This window comes from Gallinula chloropus, assembly GCF_964237585.1.
Source record: "Gallinula chloropus genome assembly, chromosome: 12".
In the NCBI taxonomy this organism is placed as follows: Eukaryota; Metazoa; Chordata; class Aves; order Gruiformes; family Rallidae; genus Gallinula; species Gallinula chloropus.
Window position 1 is genome coordinate 6,294,254 of NC_140097.1, and position 20,813 is coordinate 6,315,066.

The following is a 20,813-nucleotide window of genomic DNA, read 5'->3' on the forward strand; positions in this document are numbered from 1 at the left end:
ACAGGGTATTTACAACAGTACGAGATGCTGTGAAACCCTTTGAAGGGACTTAGTATTGCTTTAGCATTGTGAAACTTGCAGAAACTGGATCTGAAGCTGCTCCACCTGCAGGTACCTCTCTTTCAATGTTTTTCCTGCTTCTCATGCTTCTGAAGGCCATTGATTATATGCCCAGCCACCACTGTGTGATGAGCTCCTGATTTCTTTTTTGCTTTTCCTTCCAGTTTAATGCTTATTTTTAAGGATGTTCCTGGGACTAGTAGGCCTGTATGTAAAGACTGGTCTTGGCAAAGGACTTTCAAGCCGGTACTTGAACTGGGCTTACCTGCTGCATGTATCACACTGTGAGTTTGTTAACACTTTTTCAATGATGGTGGTAAGATTGCAGCTACTCTGCATATTTCCTTGCTTTTTTTTTACCATGTGAATTCCCTGGTTGCTTGCTTAGGTTTCTTGTCTTGTGCTCCACATTCAAAAATACCTTCTAGTACCGTGACTCTTTCATGCTTCAAAGTGAATTATGAATAAAATAACGTTAAGTTCCTCAGTTTTCCTATTTCCTACGCTACGTACACGATATTCAAAATCATCTCTGCAGTTCAATAAGGGATAAAAGAGTTAGAACCAGTTGGAGAAGACTTTTCGTCTTTTGTGCCTTACACATCATCACAAAGAATGAAAGTTTGAAAGCGTTCCAGGAAAACAGGTGTGTGTATTGTTGCAGCTAGGGGCGAGAACAGTGTTTGTTCTTAATGACTGCTTGACTTCAACACTACAGATTGCATAAAACCTGTTCTCAGAATTGCATTGGAACAAGTGATGTTATGGTATTCAGTCAAGAATTTAGGACAGAGTTGAGCTGCCTGAGTATGCTACCTATACAATATGTTTTAGTTTTGTGGAGGGGGGGGGGGGAAAAGAAAAGGATATTTTGGCAAGGAAAGCTTGAAATCCCTGTAAGCTTTGAAATGTAAAGATGTGAAGAAAACTGACAGTATATTTATTTCACTATAACTTTTTTTTTGTAGCTTAGGGAAAAGGGAATAATGAAGAGAAACGGTGTGCTAAAAATCTGGTAAAATTACATTTTTTTTAAAATGACAGTGGTTTTAGAAAGCAAGTCTTATGATGTATCTATGTACTTTATTAAAAAAAAAAAAAAGTCAACCAAACCACATGATTTTGCATGCCCAGTGCATAATAGATTATCCTGAGAATCTTCCATGGTGCTGTCAGGTAATTAGGGTGACAACTAATACAGAAGGAAAAGTATTCTTTGCTTGCTCTTACAGTCTCTTAAAGGGAAATCAGAAGAGGAGAAAAATAGTATTGGTTTGGGCATGTTGTAAAGAATATTATGAAATCAGCAAGTTGAAAGACTGCAGCTGGTGGGTATAATGACCAAAGAACGCTGGGTCTGTTCACGTGATGTTTTCCCCATCTTGTTCAGTACCTACTAGGCCATGTTGGGCAGGAGGCCAGGTTGGTGTTGCAGGTTACAGAGTGGCCTTCTCAGAATAAGCCTTACTCACTTGTCAGGAGGCTTCAGTGGTCTTCCACCAAGTGAAGAACTCGTTCCCTTCCTGATTGAGTTTTCAAACCGTGTCTCCCCTCGAGTTCAAAAGCGAATGTGACAAAAACTCATCTTTCTAATTGGTCTGGTTGGTACAGAGGAAATTGCATACAAAATAATGAGGAAAGAGGAACTGTTAAAGGCTGAAAAATACCAGAAATAAAGTATCCATGGAGTTTGAAACATGCACATGCAATGAACAATTTTAATGAGAGAACTATTTTTTTGGATCCCTGCCTTAATATGTATATTTTTCCATGCGTTACAGTGATGCTCCTGGATCTGAAGAAGCTCCACTTCCTGTATAAGTAATTTATCAGGTTTAACTTAAATATAGGACGTGTGAATACTTGATTACTTTTACTCAGAGAAGGTTTAAGAGTGCAATATTAAGAGTGAGCTTTAGCTTAGCGGATTTTTATCTACCTTTAAAATTTTTATCACCAGTGAAGTGTGTAGTAATGGTTGTGAAAGCAATTAATAACAGTAGTGACAGAATCAAGAGACTGACTAATTTATCATTATAGATTTTAATGAGGCTTATAATCTAGCAATAAATATACAATATATTCAAAAGTATGGAGTTATAAAAAGGATGATTTATTTAACTTTAATTCTAAATTAGTCTGAAAGCTGAAGGTTGTAGAAAGTAGGCACGTAAGAGCATAATTCCTTTTGGTATTACAGAGCAGAAGAATGAAAATAAAGGGAGTTTTAATTTAAACTAAAGGGGGGGATCAATTGTTTAACCTCATTCTAAAGACTTTTAAGCACAGCAGTGGTTTTGTAGATGTGGGAAGTGCCTTCTCGTGGACAGCTGCTTTTTCCCATCCCAGTCTGCTTGCTTGGCAGAGTGTGGGAGCTGTCTCAGATGCTGCATCCCTGGAGTTTGCAGAAGAAGGGGAGCAGTGGAAGTGGCAGCAACACTTGCTCCTTGGGAAAAGCTGCATCAGATTTCAGAGGAAGTTTCTGTAAAGAGACCTAAATGTGAAAAGTTATTACAACCACTTCAAGATTCAGTGTTCAATTTGGGAATTACGCTTTATTACCATTTTTTTATTGCTGTATTATGATTATGATGATCTTTCTTACAGCTTTTATTCTTCCCCCCTACTTTCTTCTGCTGAAGTCAGTATACAAGAGTGTCTCTGGACAGGAACTTTGTTAAAAAGTAATAAGCACCTGACAGGATCTTTCCTGGGCGGTGTAAAAGGATGGCTCACATTTGGAAAATTAATTATAGTCAGTCTTTCCCAAAGGAAAGCTAGAAACTCAGGTGATAGTGGTAGCATTAAAACAAGACAGAAGTGAGCAACAACAGTAGAACAGGACAGATGAGACCCCAAAAAGTAGGTTTCCTGTTGGATCAGCCAGACATAGGTCAAAAAACAGCCCAAACCTGACCCTTTCAGTGCTCGTAAGGGGAACCCCGTGTTTTGGAAGACAAGCTCTGAGCTGCAGACATGCAGTTTGGGAGAGGTTATCTAGAACCCTTGCAGGACTCTTGAGCATTTACATGAACAGTGGTGAGGAAACTGGGGTAGGAACAGTGTGCAGGCGTTGCGTGTCTTGCTCATGTCTCTATAGTTCTTGTGCTATCCAGACCAAAATATGATTGCTGTCAATGTCTGTGTTACCAAAGCTCTAGTATAAGGTAGGGTGGATGTGTGTGCGGGAGGAACTTCGCTCTGGGAAGGGAAACTCAGAGGAGCCTTACCAGGTAAATGTGTCCTTAGGTTGGCCTCTGCCTCTTTGTACAGGTGGAGAGTTTGGAGCTGGTTGCAGGTTCATGTACTCCATCCAGCTTCTTCAGGACATTGAGAAGTGGGTTGTGTTCAAAGAGTTCTGCTAATCAAGCACTGGTTAATGACTTTTAAAGAAGGGTGACTAGCAAGGTTCTTGAAATTAATTAATATCTGCCTGACCACACTGGGCTGGAATCCTCCTGTGCGTACTGCAGGATAGGGGGATCTTGTTAACGCCTGCCACCTTTGTGGAACAGCTTATAAACTCCATGTTTATGCTCGCCTTTGGGTCAGTAAGGAAACAGTGCTGCTGTAAGACTTTGATTTGGCATGTCCTCAATTTGGTTTCACAGCTCCCATGACGCTGGATTGCTTCCATCTATGTTGCAATGTGCAGTAAGCTCGTTGCAAGGGAGATGGGCGCATTTCCCAGTGCCTCTTTGCTGCTGCTGCTGCAGTACTTGTGCTGCCAGGGTTTGCATTCAGCCCTTCTCCTGTAATCATCTGGTTCACATCTGGGTAAAAATGCATTAAGGTAACACTCAATCAGGTTCTGTGTTTTTGAAAGAGGTGCAGATGCTAATTAATTTTCACTGAGTCCATGCAAATAGGGAAGTTGAACTGCTGAAAGTCAGGTAGTGGGAGAGAAGTGGGGTTGGGGTCTTGTACGAGACCTCCTCCCTCCAGTTCTCCAGAGTAGGATGCCTCACCCAAGGAGTCTTGAGTACCTTCTGGTGTAAAATCTTGGGTTCCTAAACAGGCACGAGTGCAGCCCAGTACTGTGCAGTCTCACATTGTCTGTTCTGTACAGTAGTGCATTCTTTTTATAGGCTACAGCACATTTTAATGTAGTTGTTAACACGCTTAATTTGCAATCACGCAGTCGTATCAATAATAATGGAAAGTTGTTCACAGGTAATAAATTAGCATACCATATAACTAGCAGATCTATGAGTCTCAGTATATTGTTTCATGATCGAGAATTCAGTAGTTAAATATACACAGCAGTGGGCTGAGAACAAGCTGTTCATTTTTGCTGCAAGCAGTACCAGTGGACCAGAGTAATCATAGATCCCAAAAGCAGGACTGATTTTATTGATTTTAAATAGGCTTTCATTATAAAACTGAGCCTATTACAATTACAGGGAGTAGCACTGCCATTTGTATTCACAGCGCGGACTGAAGGGAAGGAGATGTCTTGTTGAATGCGGTGCGGAGGATGCTTGTCCCTCGGAGTGTTATATCCTGTTCTACTGAAACTTCTGAATTTATTTAAAGGAAAAGTACTTAAGGCTTTTTTCCTGTGTGATTAGATGTATTTAGTTTTTTAAGAAATGTGGTTAGACCCAATTATGATTGTGAAACTTTAAACTCTGAGAGCTTCTCAGAGGAATAAAGGTCTTGCTTATTAATTGACATCTGACCTAGGGACAAGCTGTATTGTGCTCCCTGTTTTTAAAGGAATTTTTTAAAATGTTCATGTCTCTCTTTTTCTATAAATTAATGTAACAAAGAGAAACATAAGATCCAGTGAATAAACTGTTAAGTCTGAGATATTAACGTATTGAAGTTATAATTAGTTAAGAACACATGCTGTTACCAGAAAGGCATCATTAATCTGGAAGGAGCAGTTTGCAGCTATTTGCTGCTAAATTAATGACACTTAAGAAAGCTTTTTTGGTATTGTTTTGAATGGTAAAGAAAATCTTAAATCTGCAACAAAAAGAAAACAGAATCTATGCACACTTAAGCAGCAGTCTGGTTTGTTATTTCAGTTTTGGTTGGGCTTTGGTTTGATTTTTTTTGTTTATTTGCACAAAGGCTTGTCAGGAAGGCTTTAAATGAACTTCTTGCTTAATGCAGTGCTGTTGAAAACTTCATACTGTGATCTGTGGTGACGTAAGCTTGTGCTAGGTTCTCTGCAAGTCCAGTGTTTGTAACTTCAGAGCTCTGCTTAAGCATTTTGTCCTGTGTTACTACAGCAGTGTGGAAGGGTGCTAATGGAAAGTAATCACAGCTTTTTGCTTTTAATGGGTTTAATACTGACTTAGCATCCTACTTTCACAATTACTTGTTTATTTTTCTTCGAGAGAGTCTACAAGTGAAGGTGAATTACTTCATGTATTCCAGCAATAACCACATTTTTCTTCTGGGGTAGTCTTTCATAATGTGATTTGGGAATTTGGGCAGGAGCTAGCATAAAAACCTTCTGTGAGCATTTCTAGAAATCGGCTCTTTAAATAAAATGGTGACGTTAAGTAGTGAATCAACTTGGTAAGTACTGAATGATGAAGCCTAGTTACTGTAAAATAAGACCTGGCTGGTTTACCTCATTTTACAGAGTTTGGGCAAATAACTATTGAATTAAATTGCTTCCTGTTGGTTTCCCCCAGGGCAAGAAGAAGCTGCTGCACTGTGCTCTGTATTGATTAGTTCTTCAGGCCTAATCTTTACATGGTTATGCTACATTTTAGTGTGTTTGTTTATGGTTTTGGTGGTTGTTTTTTTCTGAAGTTACTGTATTGCCTTGATAGTCCTCTAGTGGGTTATAAAAACATACACATTCGTTCCTTTCTCTAACTTCATTTGTTGTAGGCAGATGAAGGTAATTGGCACTCAGGTAGTGCTGGTTGGGGTGAGGGTAATGATCACTCACATAACCGATAGTTACACAGAATAATATGGGTTGGAAGAGGCCTCCAGAGATCATCAAGTCCACCCCCCCCCTGCCAAAGCAGAGTCCCAAGGACAGGTCGCAGAGGGAGGCGTCCAGATGGGTCTTGAATATCTTCAGAGAAGGAAACTCCACAGCCCCCCTGGGCAGCCTGTTCCAGTGATATCACCTATCACTGACAATCAAAACTCCCCGTGTTAGGATGGACAATGCCTAAACCTCACCTAATTAGATGTTTGTAGCATCTGTTAACAATACTATGTTAGATTCTTTGTCACAGCAGCTATTGTGATTTCAGAGTTTGCTTCTGCAGGTTGGAAAGTGATTTATAGTTTTAATTCATCTTAATAATTTGTGTGCTTAGGAAACACTTGATGTAAAACTTTTTGTTGCATTTAAATTTCCTTCTTATCTGCCTTGCAGTGGCATGAATAATAGGGAGCCCAGGACATGAATATATTGGAATGCATGAAGTATTTTCAAGGAGAATGCTTCTCAGGTTCAGAATGATATATGTCAGCTGGTACTGAATGGATAAACATGTGGAGGGATTTTGCCTTGTGTAGCTTGGAAATGAGGGAACTCTTAGTACAGGACCTCCAGTTGCTGTCTTAAAAACGCAGTTCTGTCTTAAAACACGAAGTAGATTTATTTCATAATATTTATTCTATCCTAAGATCCAGCTTTTTTTGCTAGTTGCTCTAATTTATTATACTGGAACTTTGAAATGGCGTTGTGTCAGAGCTGGGCTGCACCAAGAATTGCCACACCTCCTAACTTACGTTTAATCATCTGTAAAACATTTTTATGTAATACAAGTCCCGAAAGCTGCTGTTTCTTTGAATGAAAATATCCATACCCTCTGTACCACCTAAACAGTAAATCTGTCAATTTAACAACAGCTTCTCATATATTCTTGCATCCTTGCATAGAATATTGTGATTCAAGGTCCAAACATCGTTGAAATAAGAGATTTCTACAGACTTCAGAAGGAATTGACTCAATCACAGAAAGTCATTTCTAGGAACTGCTTAATGCTATGTAAATATTAATATCTCCAATTTTGCATAATACATGGCAATATTATGGTAAATGTGTGAAGTGACAGTATTCAGTATTAATAAGTATTTTATAGGCAACTGGCAAGGCTTTATGGTTCAAGAAGTGTCCGTGGAGCTGCAGAGATCATATGGAATGGTTATCTTTGGATGGGTTTTTTTTTTCTTTTTCCTCTTTTTCCTCCCACTTCACTCTGTGAGGATGTCAGGATTGCTTCTATTTGGAACATAGGTCTTGGTGCAGTTACTTTTTGTCTCCATGTCTTGCAGCACATCTTGTTGCTAAGATATTGTTTCGCACACGTTTCCAATGATTTCCATGCAGCCTCACAAGCAGATGAACACGTTTTCACAGCTGCTGCCCTTCCTCTACACTTACCTGCTTTTTGGAGATGGACATTTCTTCTTTTAGGACCACATCCATAGGTTTGCTTATCTGAGCAAGGAATGGAGTTTATTTTCCCTGATGAGCATTTGCTGCTTGTGTGTTCAAGGCAAAATATGATCTGGTTCATGTTCTAAAAACCATGCTGGAGCGTAAGCTGTCAAACTGTATTGTATGCTGGTTATGTGGTTTGTTATATGGGACATGCATCATTAATAGTATGGTTTTGATCTAAATAATGACATATTTACTCACCTAATAATTAGTGTATAATTATCTTTTAAGTTCCTTAATTATTTTTTCTGCTTTGTAAAAGTGATGAATTAACTCTTGTTTTATTGCTCAGTAGAAGTTCTCATTCTTTTTAAGGAATCAAACTTGGAAATGCTTCTTAAACTTAAGCTGGTGAGCTCAAAAATTACACACAATAGAATAGCATTGTGGTTTTGTTTTACAGAGGCAAAGGAAATTGTTTTGAAGGCACAGATTCTGGCTGGGGGGAGAGGAAAAGGTGTTTTCAATAGTGGATTGAAAGGAGGAGTTCATCTAACTAAAGAGTAAGTCTTTAAAATTGAAAAACATAAATGTATTGCTTCTGTTGTAATATTTAAGCTGTTTACAATAGCTATGTGACTGTTTCTTTTAATATCTTTCAATAAACTAACCTTTTCCTTTTGTTTGTAGCCCTAAGATTGTTGAACAGCTTGCTAAACAGATGATTGGGTACAATCTGTCAACAAAGCAAACTCCAAAGGATGGTGTGACAGTTAAAAAGGTAAGATTTTTTTGCCTCATGAAAGTTGAAAACTGTGTTCAGCTGCAGTTCTGCATTAATATGCTGGAATGTATTACATGGATTTACTTTTTTCCTTCCTTCTCCAATACCTGATTGATTGCAACTAGGTGATGAAAGGGAACAAAGTTAGTTTTTTTCTTTCTTTGTGTGTATGTATTTTTTCTATCAATTCCAGCTTACTTAGTTGTGGAAAAAGAAATTAATTTCTACTGGCTGTGTTGAAGGGAATCTTTTTTCATACATTCATCCTTCATCATATGCATACTAAATGCTATCATAACCCTGTGTAGCATTAACTGTACGTGCTTACTGATGTTCTGTTTAGAGAAGTAACACTACCTGTATCTGTACTTCATCCAACTTCAACTTTGGGCAGCTGTTATTAATCATGAGATATGACTTAATATAAAAAGAAAGGGTGTCTAAAAGTGGGTTCTTCCTAACATGTTGCAGATACAGAGGAAAATGTGGTCGTGGTTGTGGCTCAGTTGATACTTGGTACATGCTGCAAGGTGCCAAGATTCACTTCAGCATAAATGTTTTGGCCTAAACACGAGGAGCTTGGATAGCCCTCCCACCAGGTTCTTCTCTGCCATAGTAAAATTCTGCAAGTTGCAAAACCACAGGCTGGCCTGGTTTGGAAGAGCCCTCAAAGCCCACCCAGTGCCACCCCCTGCCATGGGCAGGAACACCCTTCACTACCCCAGGGTGCCCAAAGCCCCATCCAACCTGGCCTTGAACACTGTCAGGGATCTAGGGGCAGCCCCAGCTTCTCTGGGCACCCTGTGCCAGGGCCTCCCCACCCTCACAGGGAAGAATTACAGCAATTGCCTATCTATTAAGTATCTTTTTCTTTTTTGTTTTACTGAGCAAGGATCTTCATACAGGTACATAGTCAAGAGCCACACTGTATTTGATGCCAAGAGATAATTTGGCATAAGCTGAAAAGAACTGCAGTTCACTTTAATATATTGTGAACAGCTTGGTATATTAGCATTGAAGGGGAACACCTGTCTGGAAGGATATTGTCTAATGAGGGCTGGAGGAAGGTGCTCAGGCAGTTGGTCGCTTGGGGAGCGAGGAGAACAGATTACCATCAGTCATAGCTGTTAAAAAGAAATACTAGATATTAAAAAGAAGGAACAGTATTACCATTAAGGCATGCCTGTCAGAGATGGTGATAATACTAAGGATATAAAAAAGGATATACATTTGCCATATTAAGGCACTCTGCTTTGAAAAATTTGTATTGTAAAAGCATCTTTCTTTTATAAACTCTTTGGTTTTATTCTTTTGCCCTAGTTGATCTGCTTTGAATACATCAGTACAGGAAATTTCACTCTTTTGTCTGAGTGCAAGCCTGTGCCTTCATTTACATGTTCAGTTCTGCAAAAGAAAGTTCTAATTTTCTTCAAAAATGAAATGAATAGATGTGATAGAAATGGAAGAAAGGTATTGGTGTTGGGGGTTTTGGAATGGATTATTCAAAGGATTTCTATTAACATGACTTCTGTGCCATGTATAGAATAGCTATGGAAGATTTAACTTGTGATTGCTTATTCATACAAGCAACATGTGGATGGGGAGGAAAGCAATGGTCAATAGTAAGCAGCTGATGTAAAGTTTTAGAGGATTGTGAAGGTTGCACTGCTGAACTTTGGATATTTATTTTGGTGACACAAGAAAGTATGCAGCCTTGATAGACTCTGCATTTTTCCTCTGCTGTAGAGTTGCGTGGAAACTTTTCAGGACACAGCTTGAAAGTATTTTAATATTGATGCATGATAAGCCAGCGTGATGTTTTTCAGTGGGAGAAGCTCATCAGCTATTGTTGTAGATGTGCTCAGAAAATGCAGGGCAGACTCTTCAAGCTTGCAAAGAGCAGTAGGGAAGTTGGGAATGAATCTTTGTTCTATTTCAAGGCATGTGTTCTCTCTGTATGTGTATGAAAGCACATGTGTGCATGCCTGTATTTAAAGAAAACTGCAGTTCATGAACAAAAGAAAAGGCATGTTTTTAGGTTATGTGGTTTATAAAATTTCTGGTGTACTGGAAAGTTAAGAGTTGAATTCATATGTTTTGGAAAATGCGGGTAATAGACGATTTTCAGAAGGAAAATAGTTATTAAGTCACTTTCTGGGAAGCAAACAATGAGCCAGGATCGAGTCGGGAAGTGGAAGTCACATACCTTTCGCTTGTATTTGTAAGAAAGGAATAAAAGAGAGAAATTGTCTACAATTAGAGTAATTATGGAGCAGAAAATGGAGGCTTCATCTGTCTTTCTCACCTTGTGCACCTACTACAGAATTTAAAGCATGTTTGTGCTTCTCTAGATTGATGGTTCTTAAATAAATAGCGGTCTCTTCCATTCCTGTGTAACTTGGAAGCTATTTTGTGAGTTTACATAAAATCCTCTTATGGCAGCTTGGAATTTGGAGAGCCTGGTTATCTGAGAAGAAAGTCTTCTCTTATCGTAACAACCTGAGAATTTGTTACCTGTGTTTTCTCTCCAAGCAATAACAGAATTAACATTTTGAATATTTATTTCAGTATAAAAGAGCTGTTACAGTTACCCTCTTGAAATTAGATGCGTGACTTAAAGGGGTAACAATTTGCTTTTAAGAAGAAAACCTTGAAGTTATTGGGAAGTTTTAAAGAAAACTGATTTTCCCCTGGGACATTTTAAATATAAACCTGATATGGTAAACAGATAATAATGTTTCACGTTCTTTATCGTAAGCAAAACAGACAAATTATGTAAAAAGTCAACAGTCTGTAGATACAATTTCAGTGCTCGTAACTGTTCATTGGTGTTTGAATTGGTTTTGTCATGTGAAAGATAGGCAGATTTTAATAAATAATGTTTAAAGACCTTGAACACTGATTTTCCTGGCTTTGCTGTATGTCAAAGGCGGAGGAAGGTGGAGGAAAGTAACTGCTTTTTGTTGAGACAAAGAAGAGAAGTTCCACACTCTGATTTTCACTTCAGAGTAAGTTTGCCTAATGCAAGTAGATAAACTCTCACTTGTTTTGTGAATTAAACAGAGAAGTGTATGTTGGTGTTAACATGGATAATTAATGATAGTGAGGACAATCACTTGGGTTGGATGTAGGAGTTGAAAACATACCTGATTTAATACTGTACGTTCCACCTGCTGTGCTTGCAAATGTATTCCTCAAGACTTGCTGAGTGGATTCCCAACTCAGTCGAGTTCCAGTGGACCAGCTGATTTTATTTGATCTATGTCTAAAGTGATTGACTCACATTTTTCAGATACTCTGATGCAGGATTTGTAAGAAGTTGAAAACGTGTGCAGGTAAAAAGACTAATAGTAGCAAACCAAGGATGCTTTCCATATCTTTGCTTCTTAATTTGACAAATCCTGGCAGGTAGCCAAGCTGTGTTTCTGAAGTTGGCTTTTTAGCATCCCTGTATAGAAGCCTATAATAGGCAGATGCTTTTAAGTAGTGTGATAGTTTTCTATATTCTTAGTTGTCTCCTTCACCCTAGTTTTCTTTAGTTTGCTTTTGAATAGTGGCTTATTTGATCTATTTCTTTACATCACCTGATGTTCTATGAATAAAGCAAGGTAAAAGTAGAAGGAAGCAAAATTATTATAACGAACATATCTTCCAAGTCAAAAACCCCATAAAGAAATAGCATCTTTCCTTCCATTCTGAGCACAGAGGGCTTTATTCAATTCCTTGTCTCTTATTTTTTTCCCCCTGTTCTGTTAAGATGTACAGCCTGGCAGAAGGTAAGTACATTCTTTCTTATGTACTCTGGAGTAGAATGTCAAAAAAGCGACTTGGGTGAAAGAATAGTGCATCTTTCTTGTTTATAGTCCTTGAACTATGAAAACCCCAGGAATACTTATTTGATGGAACGCATCTTGCTGGGTAGGCAGAGTTTTAAGACTGCAGGTGTGTACATGCCTCTCGGATCTGAGGAGTTTGAACTGCTGACTGAGGGAATTTCACCTTATGTTTCATTCAGAGTGATAATCTTCATCTACTGTCATTGTTCAAAACTCACTGTATAAACCATGCTAGAAAGACATTACCACTTAATCCCATTTAATTTTATTAATCTTAGGGAGGTGATTTTCCTGGCTTTTTCTAGTTCCTTTGAAAGACAGGAGAAGAATGTCACTGATTGTCAGAAGCTGTAGAGCTAATTAAATTGCAGGGGTGGTTGCTCAACCTCCAGGTTGAAAAGCAAAGCCATAGTGCAGAGTAGAGCTACAGCCTTTGCACCTGAGATTATGGCACCTGCAAGGACCATAAGGAATGATCAGTAACGATCATACACCGTTGGGTTTTGGTTTTTAAGATTAAGAATATTTGGGGGAAAATGGTATTCTTGAATCAAAGCATACTTTTGTGAGTTCTTTACCAAGTGTAAAGCTACTTTATCTCTGAAATTGCTTTAATAGCTGTTGCTAAACTATTGCAAACATTTGACAGAATAAAGAGGGGAAGTATAGTTACTGTAATGCTGTAATAGAAAGTGCTTTGGCATAATTTTGTGAGGAGAGAAAAAATTGTAACAAAGGATTTATATGGGCTATTTCCCCCCCAGTTTTAATGTGAGTACTTGTAGATTCAAGTCACGTAGGATTTGAATCATCTCTTTTGTGGCATCCTGAGCTATCTGTCAGATATTGGTATGAAAGGGCTCTGGAGTTTATAGTAATAAATAGAAACAAGTAGCTCTTTGGAAAAAATACATTTTTATGTTTCTGGAATGTGCCAGTATCTGAAGGTTACACATCTGCTTCGTTCTCTAAACTGAATGTAAAAAGCTGGATGGCAGAATTATCTGCAAACCCATTTCCTGAGGAAACACTTAGCCAAGGCAGGAATTCAGTGTGAGACTGCAAGTGTACAGTGGCATAATGAGGGAGAGGACTTCACTGATAAGGAACATCACCACTGATGCCCTGCATCCGAAAACCAACGTACCTCCTCTTCCATTGATGCCACTTGTAATGCCTTGTGATGCCTTGCAATGCCCTTGTGGCTTTCATTTTTTAGGGGCAGCATGTTAAACTGCTTGTTGGGAATAAAAAGGTAATAGGGAGGTCCCTGTTACAGACATAGCAACAGATCCAATTCCCTTCTTGGGAAAAAATCCAACAATTAGGTGTTCTGGCATGTGCTGCTTGTTACATGCACCAGTGAGAACAGCAGCATCAGGGGAGTCGTACTTAGGGAGAGAGGATTTCTTAGAGACAAAAATCTCTGGCTTGTAATGCCTTGTAAAAGCAATGAAACAAACATTTCTTTTCAGGACAACAAGTATCAGCTGCTGCATTTTAAGGTAATGCTGAAAACATGAGCTGTGATGTTCTCTGATCACAGCAGAGCAAAATACTGCCCCTCATTGGCTCTGTTAATATTTAATTGCTTTTTATATGTTACGGCATTTGCTACACTTCACACCTCGAGGAAGCAAAGCTATGTTCAGCCTGTCACCAGCTAGAGAGACCAGTCAGAAATGGTGATGTTTGGTTTTTTTTCTTCCCTGTATTCATTTTTAGGTGATGGTTGCAGAAGCACTGAATATTTCCAGGGAAACGTACTTTGCAATTTTGATGGACAGAGCCTGCAATGGACCCGTTATGGTTGGCAGTCCACAGGGTGGTGTTGACATAGAAGAAGTTGCAGTTACTAGCCCAGAACTTATCTTCAAGGTATTAAAATAATATTTTAGACATTTTAGACTAAAAAATATCCTTGTCAGTTATCCAAAAGAATAGATTCTCCCTTCCCCTCCCTTTCTCCTTCTGTTTTTCCTTCTTCCATGTATGAAAAGAAGACAAAAGCCATAAAAATTGTGTTTTATTAAATCAGGGATCAGACCCATCATCTGTTTTTTATCACAAGCAGGTCAGTGCCAATATGGTTATTGTTTCTGTGGTTGTTTTTTTTTTTTCCTAATTGACAGAGTTCTTAATTATTTCTTTGTACCTGGATGACTTTTGCATCTGAAATACAACTGATGTAATTGCTTTCTTAATGATGACTACATTTAAGTATTTTTCCCATTACTAGGGCATGATAACGAGAAGATGAGCTATTCATCTGGGAAAATAATTGATACAATCAAGTGTAATTATTCAAAAAACTGTAAAAATATTTAATATGCATTTAAAAATTATAGAAACTTCACAGTGTTACTGGGCAGTGACACCATTGCCTTGAAAATATTCCAGAAGATGTCATAAAAATTAACAGACTAAATATTCGTCAACGCCATCTGTACAGTAATTAAAAGTGAAAACTGGTGTCACATTGTCTTGTCAGCATGCCACCCTGAAGAATTATATATTTTTTGGAAGGACTGTTTCATCGTTGGTGTGGTAATTATAACATACCCTATAGGCAGCTGCTATAGCCTCAGTCTCAGGGAACTTTGGCAAACAGCCATACTTTAATTACTAATTTGCAAATGTATACTAAGTGTTTTCCTTTTGAAGTTATAAATCTCCATTTGGATTGAATATTTAGTTCTATTTATGCATGTTGTTGTTACAGGAGGAAATAGATATTTTCGAAGGCATAAAGGATGGTCAGGCACTGCAGATGGCAAAAAATTTGGGATTCAAAGGACCATTGCAACAGCAGGTAACTTGACTCTGCCCCCTTAGTCGTTACCGAAGACATTTTAGCCCAGCTATGTGATGAATGCTTTCCAAATAGACATGAAAGGCAAAGTTTTCATTAGATGAGGACCGTTTTGCCATTTTAAATACTAAAATTGCACCTACATAATTGTCATCAGGCTTCAGCAATTTGAATAAGGTCCTGATTGTTCCAAAGTGAAAGTCCTGGGTCTTTGAAGCAACTGATGGCAACGTGCTGTTACACCACATGAGATTCTTTTGATTTCACTGGAATTCCATTGGAGCTCAGTGATCTACATGGGTAGAGATATTTTTTTTAAAATGTGGCCCTTAATATGGGAGAAGTAAAAGTGCTTCTTTCTGTGTAATCAAAGTCTTTTTTCTTTTTTTTGATCTTCGACTCAAACCCAAAAGGCTGCCAGCTTGTTGTCTTTCAGTATGTCTTTTCTATTTATATTGGAATTCCATATTGTACACAAATATGCAAGATATTTTGCTTTATGAATAAATTGCAGAGAAGAAGTAGCTCAAGCTACTCTTGCCTGGTTTTTTTTCCCATAGTATCCAACTCTCATTTTTGTAGAACTCCTTTATTTTTAATTCAGGAGTTTTAATTATTTTCTATCCCAACCGTGCAATTAACAAATGCATAATCATTAAGTTGATTAACACCCATTTGAAGATTTAGCTGTATATCTAATGAGGAGGAATGATTATGTAGAACCTTTCAACCCTTGAAGAATTCTGGTACTTAATAATTAACAGCAATATACGGACTTTACAACAATGCATTTAAATAATGCTGCAGTGAATGCATTTCTTTCCTTGTGCTGTCAACTCAGAGGAGTTTACTGAAGCATAGGGACAAAGATTTTATTCAGAAAAAGCCTAGTATTTACTTGTATATCCACTCTGTCTAGAGATTGGTACTCATAGACCTTGAGAAAGAAATGTTGACGTTAAACTGCCTGATTCAGAGAGGTGCTAAAAAGTGGAGAGACCCCTAATAAAGTTAAGCAATACTGGTCATCTGTTCAGATTACAGTAGTGTTCTAAGGCAACAAAAGCTTTTCAGGTTTTGCAGAATTCATGTGGGGTTGAACAGTGGGACTTCCTCCCTAGCATCGCTACAACAGCCTGACCCATTTGGTATTAGGATCGTTTGTCAGCCAGTGTCCATGCTAACTGCTGCCTTGCTGGGTGCAGATTTATAACTGATAATTTTTTTTAAAGTCAAAATCAACAAGGATGCTTCAGCAGATGCCTTTTGGGGAGGGAGGACTTCATAAGCAGTTTGCATGCTGCAACTCTTTAAATAGTCTTAGATGTGTTGGTGCCAAAACTGGACAGATCACTCCAGGTGCAGCCTTGGCAGTGCACAATAACACCATGTTCTTCCTGAGGCAGCACAGCTTTGGGGTTGAGTCTTTCCAGTCCTAATGTTTTCTTTCTTGTGAATTACGTTGTGGAGAAAGCCCAAACATTTTTGGTTTGTATACTTCAGTTAACTGATTGGTAATGAAGGAACAAATTTGAATTATGCTTTATTAGGGCACTTCTTTATCAGCAAACTTATTCCAGCTAATAGGTTGTCAGTGTTTAATGAACCAAAAGGGATTTTTTAATGCATGTTCATGTTGCTCTTGTTTAAGTTGTTCTATTAATGGAAGAATGTTACAAGAACACAAGACTTGGGATTTAATAGTCTGTCATAATACTTTTGGCCACAAACCCAGTCACAGAGATAGATGATGAGGAACAATAAGGAACAAGCAGGAATATCTTGTAAGGAGCAAACAAGCATGCTTCCAACATAATTTCTCAAGAAAAACTTTCAGACTGATGTAGGAAGGAGAGATGTATATTTTTTCTAAAGTCACTAATGTGCACATACTGCTTGAAGGTTTCTGAATTTAGATTGATTAACATGAATACAACTTAGATCTCAGCAGATTGGAGAACATGTCATTATGATACTTACATTAGGGACTTTTCAAATTAAACTTGGCCTAGTAATTCTGCTGTTTATTTTGTAGCAAATCTGCAGTTCATGTGGTCTGTAAATGCATATTTACTAAATGTTATGTTGTATTGTAATGCTATATGAAGCTATTTTAGATACTATATAAATATGATTAAGAAAAGAGAAATAAAAGAAATAATTGTCTAGAGCTAGTATGCAATTTAATGCATTAAAAACAATCAATGATGGTTTATCTTTGTCTTGAAAACATTAACTTTTATTTTTCTGTATGCTAATTGTAAATCGCTTGATCAAATTTAGGCAGCAGATCAAATTAAGAAGCTGTATAATCTTTTCTTGAAAATTGATGCCACTCAGGTTGAAGTGAATCCCTTTGGTGAAACTCCAGAAGGGCAAGGTAAGAAATTGAAGGAAACAAATGAATGCATTATAATTCTTTATTTATGCAAACTATAAATTAAATTGCATAGAAGGCTGTTGCAGCAGCTTTGCATTAATTTCATTTTGTAATGTAATTTAAGCAACATTCATAAATATTCCCATGGCAGATTTTACATTTCAATACCTTTTGTTATTTCCAAATACTGGAAGTATCAGCTTCTACACGTTATGCTTGGTGAGAACCAGCAGCGTTTTCTGCTCTTCTGCTCTTTGTACAAACTTGGGTTTTTCTTGGTGTTTTGTTTGTTAATGTTGGTAGAATTACTGAGGCTGTGTGGAAAGAAATCTGTTATTTTACATTTGTAAACACATGGGGAAGTTAAAACCATAAGTGCATGACTCTGCAACCTTATAGAACACCAGAGAAATTCTGTCTGGAACTGACACTTAGCTGCATCCTTTGGGAAGAAAAAGGGTATTTGATCTGCTTCCACCATAAACACAGGTCTAAGAATGTGTAGGATAAATAAAAGGAGTCAGGTTAGCTTTCACATCATTCTAGTAATTGATTTCTCAGCTGAAACCCTTCTTTCCATTTGTCATTTTTGTCCAATTAACTTGGACAAAGGTGACCAGAAGAGGGATTAAAGATGCCTGTGGTACATTGAAATAGAGTACTGCTGATCCAGGTGGATCACAGTTACCACCTCCCTGTTTCATTTGAGGGCACAGCATTTTCACCCTTGCATTCACTCCTAATACCTATATTTTACAGTATCCATCCCTCTTCCTCCTCCTCCCTTTTTAATTCTTGTCTTTGATTTAAACGGATGAGCAGTGTGGAGCTCAGGGGCATCTGGCTGAGATGCTGGTGTCAAAGGCTTCCTAGTAGACACATGAAGTATCATTTTGTGATTTGAGAGAAGTCTCTGACATTGGGAAGTGCTGGTGGGTGTTTCTTAACAAACACTGATAAAGAATACTCAGGAAAGACAATTCCAGCTTTTAACCAATTTATGGGATATGTCTACAGGTTGAAGTGGAAATTAAAAAATGGAAAAAGAAAGCTTTTACCCATTTTAAAAGGCATTAAGAGTGTGGCTGTTTAATTGCTTTTCTGGAAACTTTTGGATAATAATCACTGCTTTGTCGGTTAAGACCCTGAGCTCCTCATAGGAGTCCTCCCCAATTGAAAGAATTAACATTTAAAAAACATTTTTATGTGCCCATAGCTAGTTTGTAAAGTAAACAGTTTTTCACTAAAATCCCTAATTTTGGCTCAGTTGGTGAGGAGTTCAGAAACTGAATTGTGGCCCTGGAACTGTGCAGTCTCTTCCAATTGTCTAACCTTGGTTTTCCCTTTTTGTTAAAGAAAAAAGAAAGGGCAAAAGAATTGGCTGAGTCTTGTCCACAACTTGAAAGGAAAATTCTGCTGTTAACGAGCTCCGAAAAGTTCTAAAACAAATCCTGCCCCACCCTATTTTATCCTTAACACATCTTAAACGACAGGCTCTGAGACAGTGAAATGCCCTACAGTGAAGTGATGTTTTAAAAAGAAATACAAATAGGAATATCTTGTCTGTTAATAGCTATGAGAATAATTCAGAGATAATTATAATAATGATTGAATATGGGGTCAATTTTTTTTTACATAATGAGCTGATTTCAGGTTGAACTAAGCTAGAATATAAATACAGCTTACATGTATAAATTCTGCTTTGATAGCAGACCTTTTTCAGATTCCTTCTTGGTGGGGAGGGCGGGCAGTTGGTGTTCTTGCCACTAGAATCCTGTAGCTCTCTGGATAAAGTTTACCTCATGAGAGTGATTACCACCAAGAGCTTTTAACTCTTTTTATTGGGGAATCTTCTGCAGCACTGTGTACTCAGATTTCCAGCTCGTTTCAGTACCATAAAAACCATGCACATTGAATCAATAGTCTCTGCATTGTAAACCTCACTCAGCTCAATAAATGGAAGTCAAATTCTTAGCAACTAACTCCAGCTCCATTGGTTGTGATGCAATTTGTGAAATATGTACTGGGAGAGAGAAACAAAACCCTGCTGCTGACTGGTGGAGTTCTGTTGTAGGCTGTATTTTAAATGGAAATGGAAAATTTGCCATCAGAACCCAATCGACCATTGCTTTTCCCCACCATTTAAATAGATCCATCATCATATTAGAAAAGCCACTTGGGAACGAGGTGAGGACATTTTCTTTTCATGTTGCACAGTGAAGTTTAAGCACAGCAGTGAAATGGTGCCTTGTGGAATGAATGGTCTGGGGTTTTCAAGGTCTGTGGAGGTGCAGCACGTGACACGGTGAATGGTGCCTTTACAGTAGGTGCAACAAAACCTGCCAGAACTTCCATGCAGATTGTGATGTGCATTTCACAAGTTCATTGGTATGCCTGTCTTCTGTGACTGATGTACTTAACAGGTTTGTTTTGTGGGTTCAGGATGTTGGAGAAATACAGTTTCCTTCCTCCAAACTTGTTGAAGTAATTTTCTTAGTAGCATAATTGACCAAGATACCTTAACACTGCAGGGCAGTATGGAAGGTAGCCAGTGGTCCTTAAACTCAGCCAGATGTCAAAAAATTGGGACATCAATGACATTTGCTTTCTATCAAGCAGAGAAGTGAGCTTTTTGTGCCAGGACTCGCTGCCCTGGTGTTCACACTTGCTGGTTCAAAACTCGGGTGTCTTGTATAGAAGCACTTTATTGTTCTGTTATTTTGGCAGACCAACAAATGAAATCCCCAGTTCCACCCCTACATCATCTCAGCCATACAATCCTGCAAGGAAGGCATTTACATGTGTCTTGGGGGTTAATGAGTGGACACCATAGACATGCCTATGGACAGTGTAGATGTGTGCAGACACTGATAAGGAAGCGAGAAGAGTGGAGATAGTGTCGGATAACAGAATAGGAGCATCATTGAGATGCTGGGTACCAGCACAGAGGGGAAACTGGTAGAAAAATGGGGGCAAGTGAAGGAGAGGAGAGTTGGGAATGGGAGGAAATAAAACTGGTGGTCCCAAAGGAACGTGGTGACACTAAGTTAGCATCCTTGTTGGCGTACTGTGAGGTGGCACTATGGAAGAAGTGAAGTGATTTGGAGGAGTTGCCAACTTTGCTTTTCTGGAATGGCTGTGTGTATTTAGTGAGCAGGGCTTAATTTGAGGGATGGTAGGAGGTTTTATGCTGTTTTCTCTGAGGTTTTTTTCCCCCATGTGTTTTGCATCCAGGAAGCTGAGGAGCAGAACAGAGTGGGTTTCAAGCTGTGAAAGTCATCTTACTAGCAGACACACAGAGAAGTCTTCCTGTGCTTATTTCTTCTTTCCTAGCAGTTTTTCCATCTCAAATGTCTTAAAGAAGAATAAAGATTAAACAAATGGAAGAGCATTAGTAGTAGCTTAATGCAGTTATTTCTAATGATAAAATATAAGTCTCTGTATGACGACCATTATTCCTGTCAAAGTAACAGTTAAGATGGATTTATTTCTTGCTGTGTTTTGTGTTCTTTGCTTGTGTGAATTTCCAATAGAAAATACATTGTCATATGTATTTCCTTTTGTTTAAATTT

General features: G+C 38.2%; 1 protein-coding gene across 1 annotated transcript in view; it reads left to right on the forward strand.

Moving 5' to 3' along the window:
- The window catches only part of SUCLG2 (succinate-CoA ligase GDP-forming subunit beta), a 125,378-nt gene that overhangs the window by 48,082 nt on the left and 56,483 nt on the right, over nucleotides 1–20,813 (forward strand). The window contains exons 3-7 of the mRNA XM_084269811.1: nucleotides 7,893–7,992; nucleotides 8,120–8,210; nucleotides 13,775–13,927; nucleotides 14,772–14,861; nucleotides 17,145–17,241. Of these exons, the coding sequence (XP_084125937.1) occupies nucleotides 7,893–7,992; nucleotides 8,120–8,210; nucleotides 13,775–13,927; nucleotides 14,772–14,861; nucleotides 17,145–17,241 (531 nt within the window). The remainder of the gene's footprint in view (nucleotides 1–7,892; nucleotides 7,993–8,119; nucleotides 8,211–13,774; nucleotides 13,928–14,771; nucleotides 14,862–17,144; nucleotides 17,242–20,813) is intronic.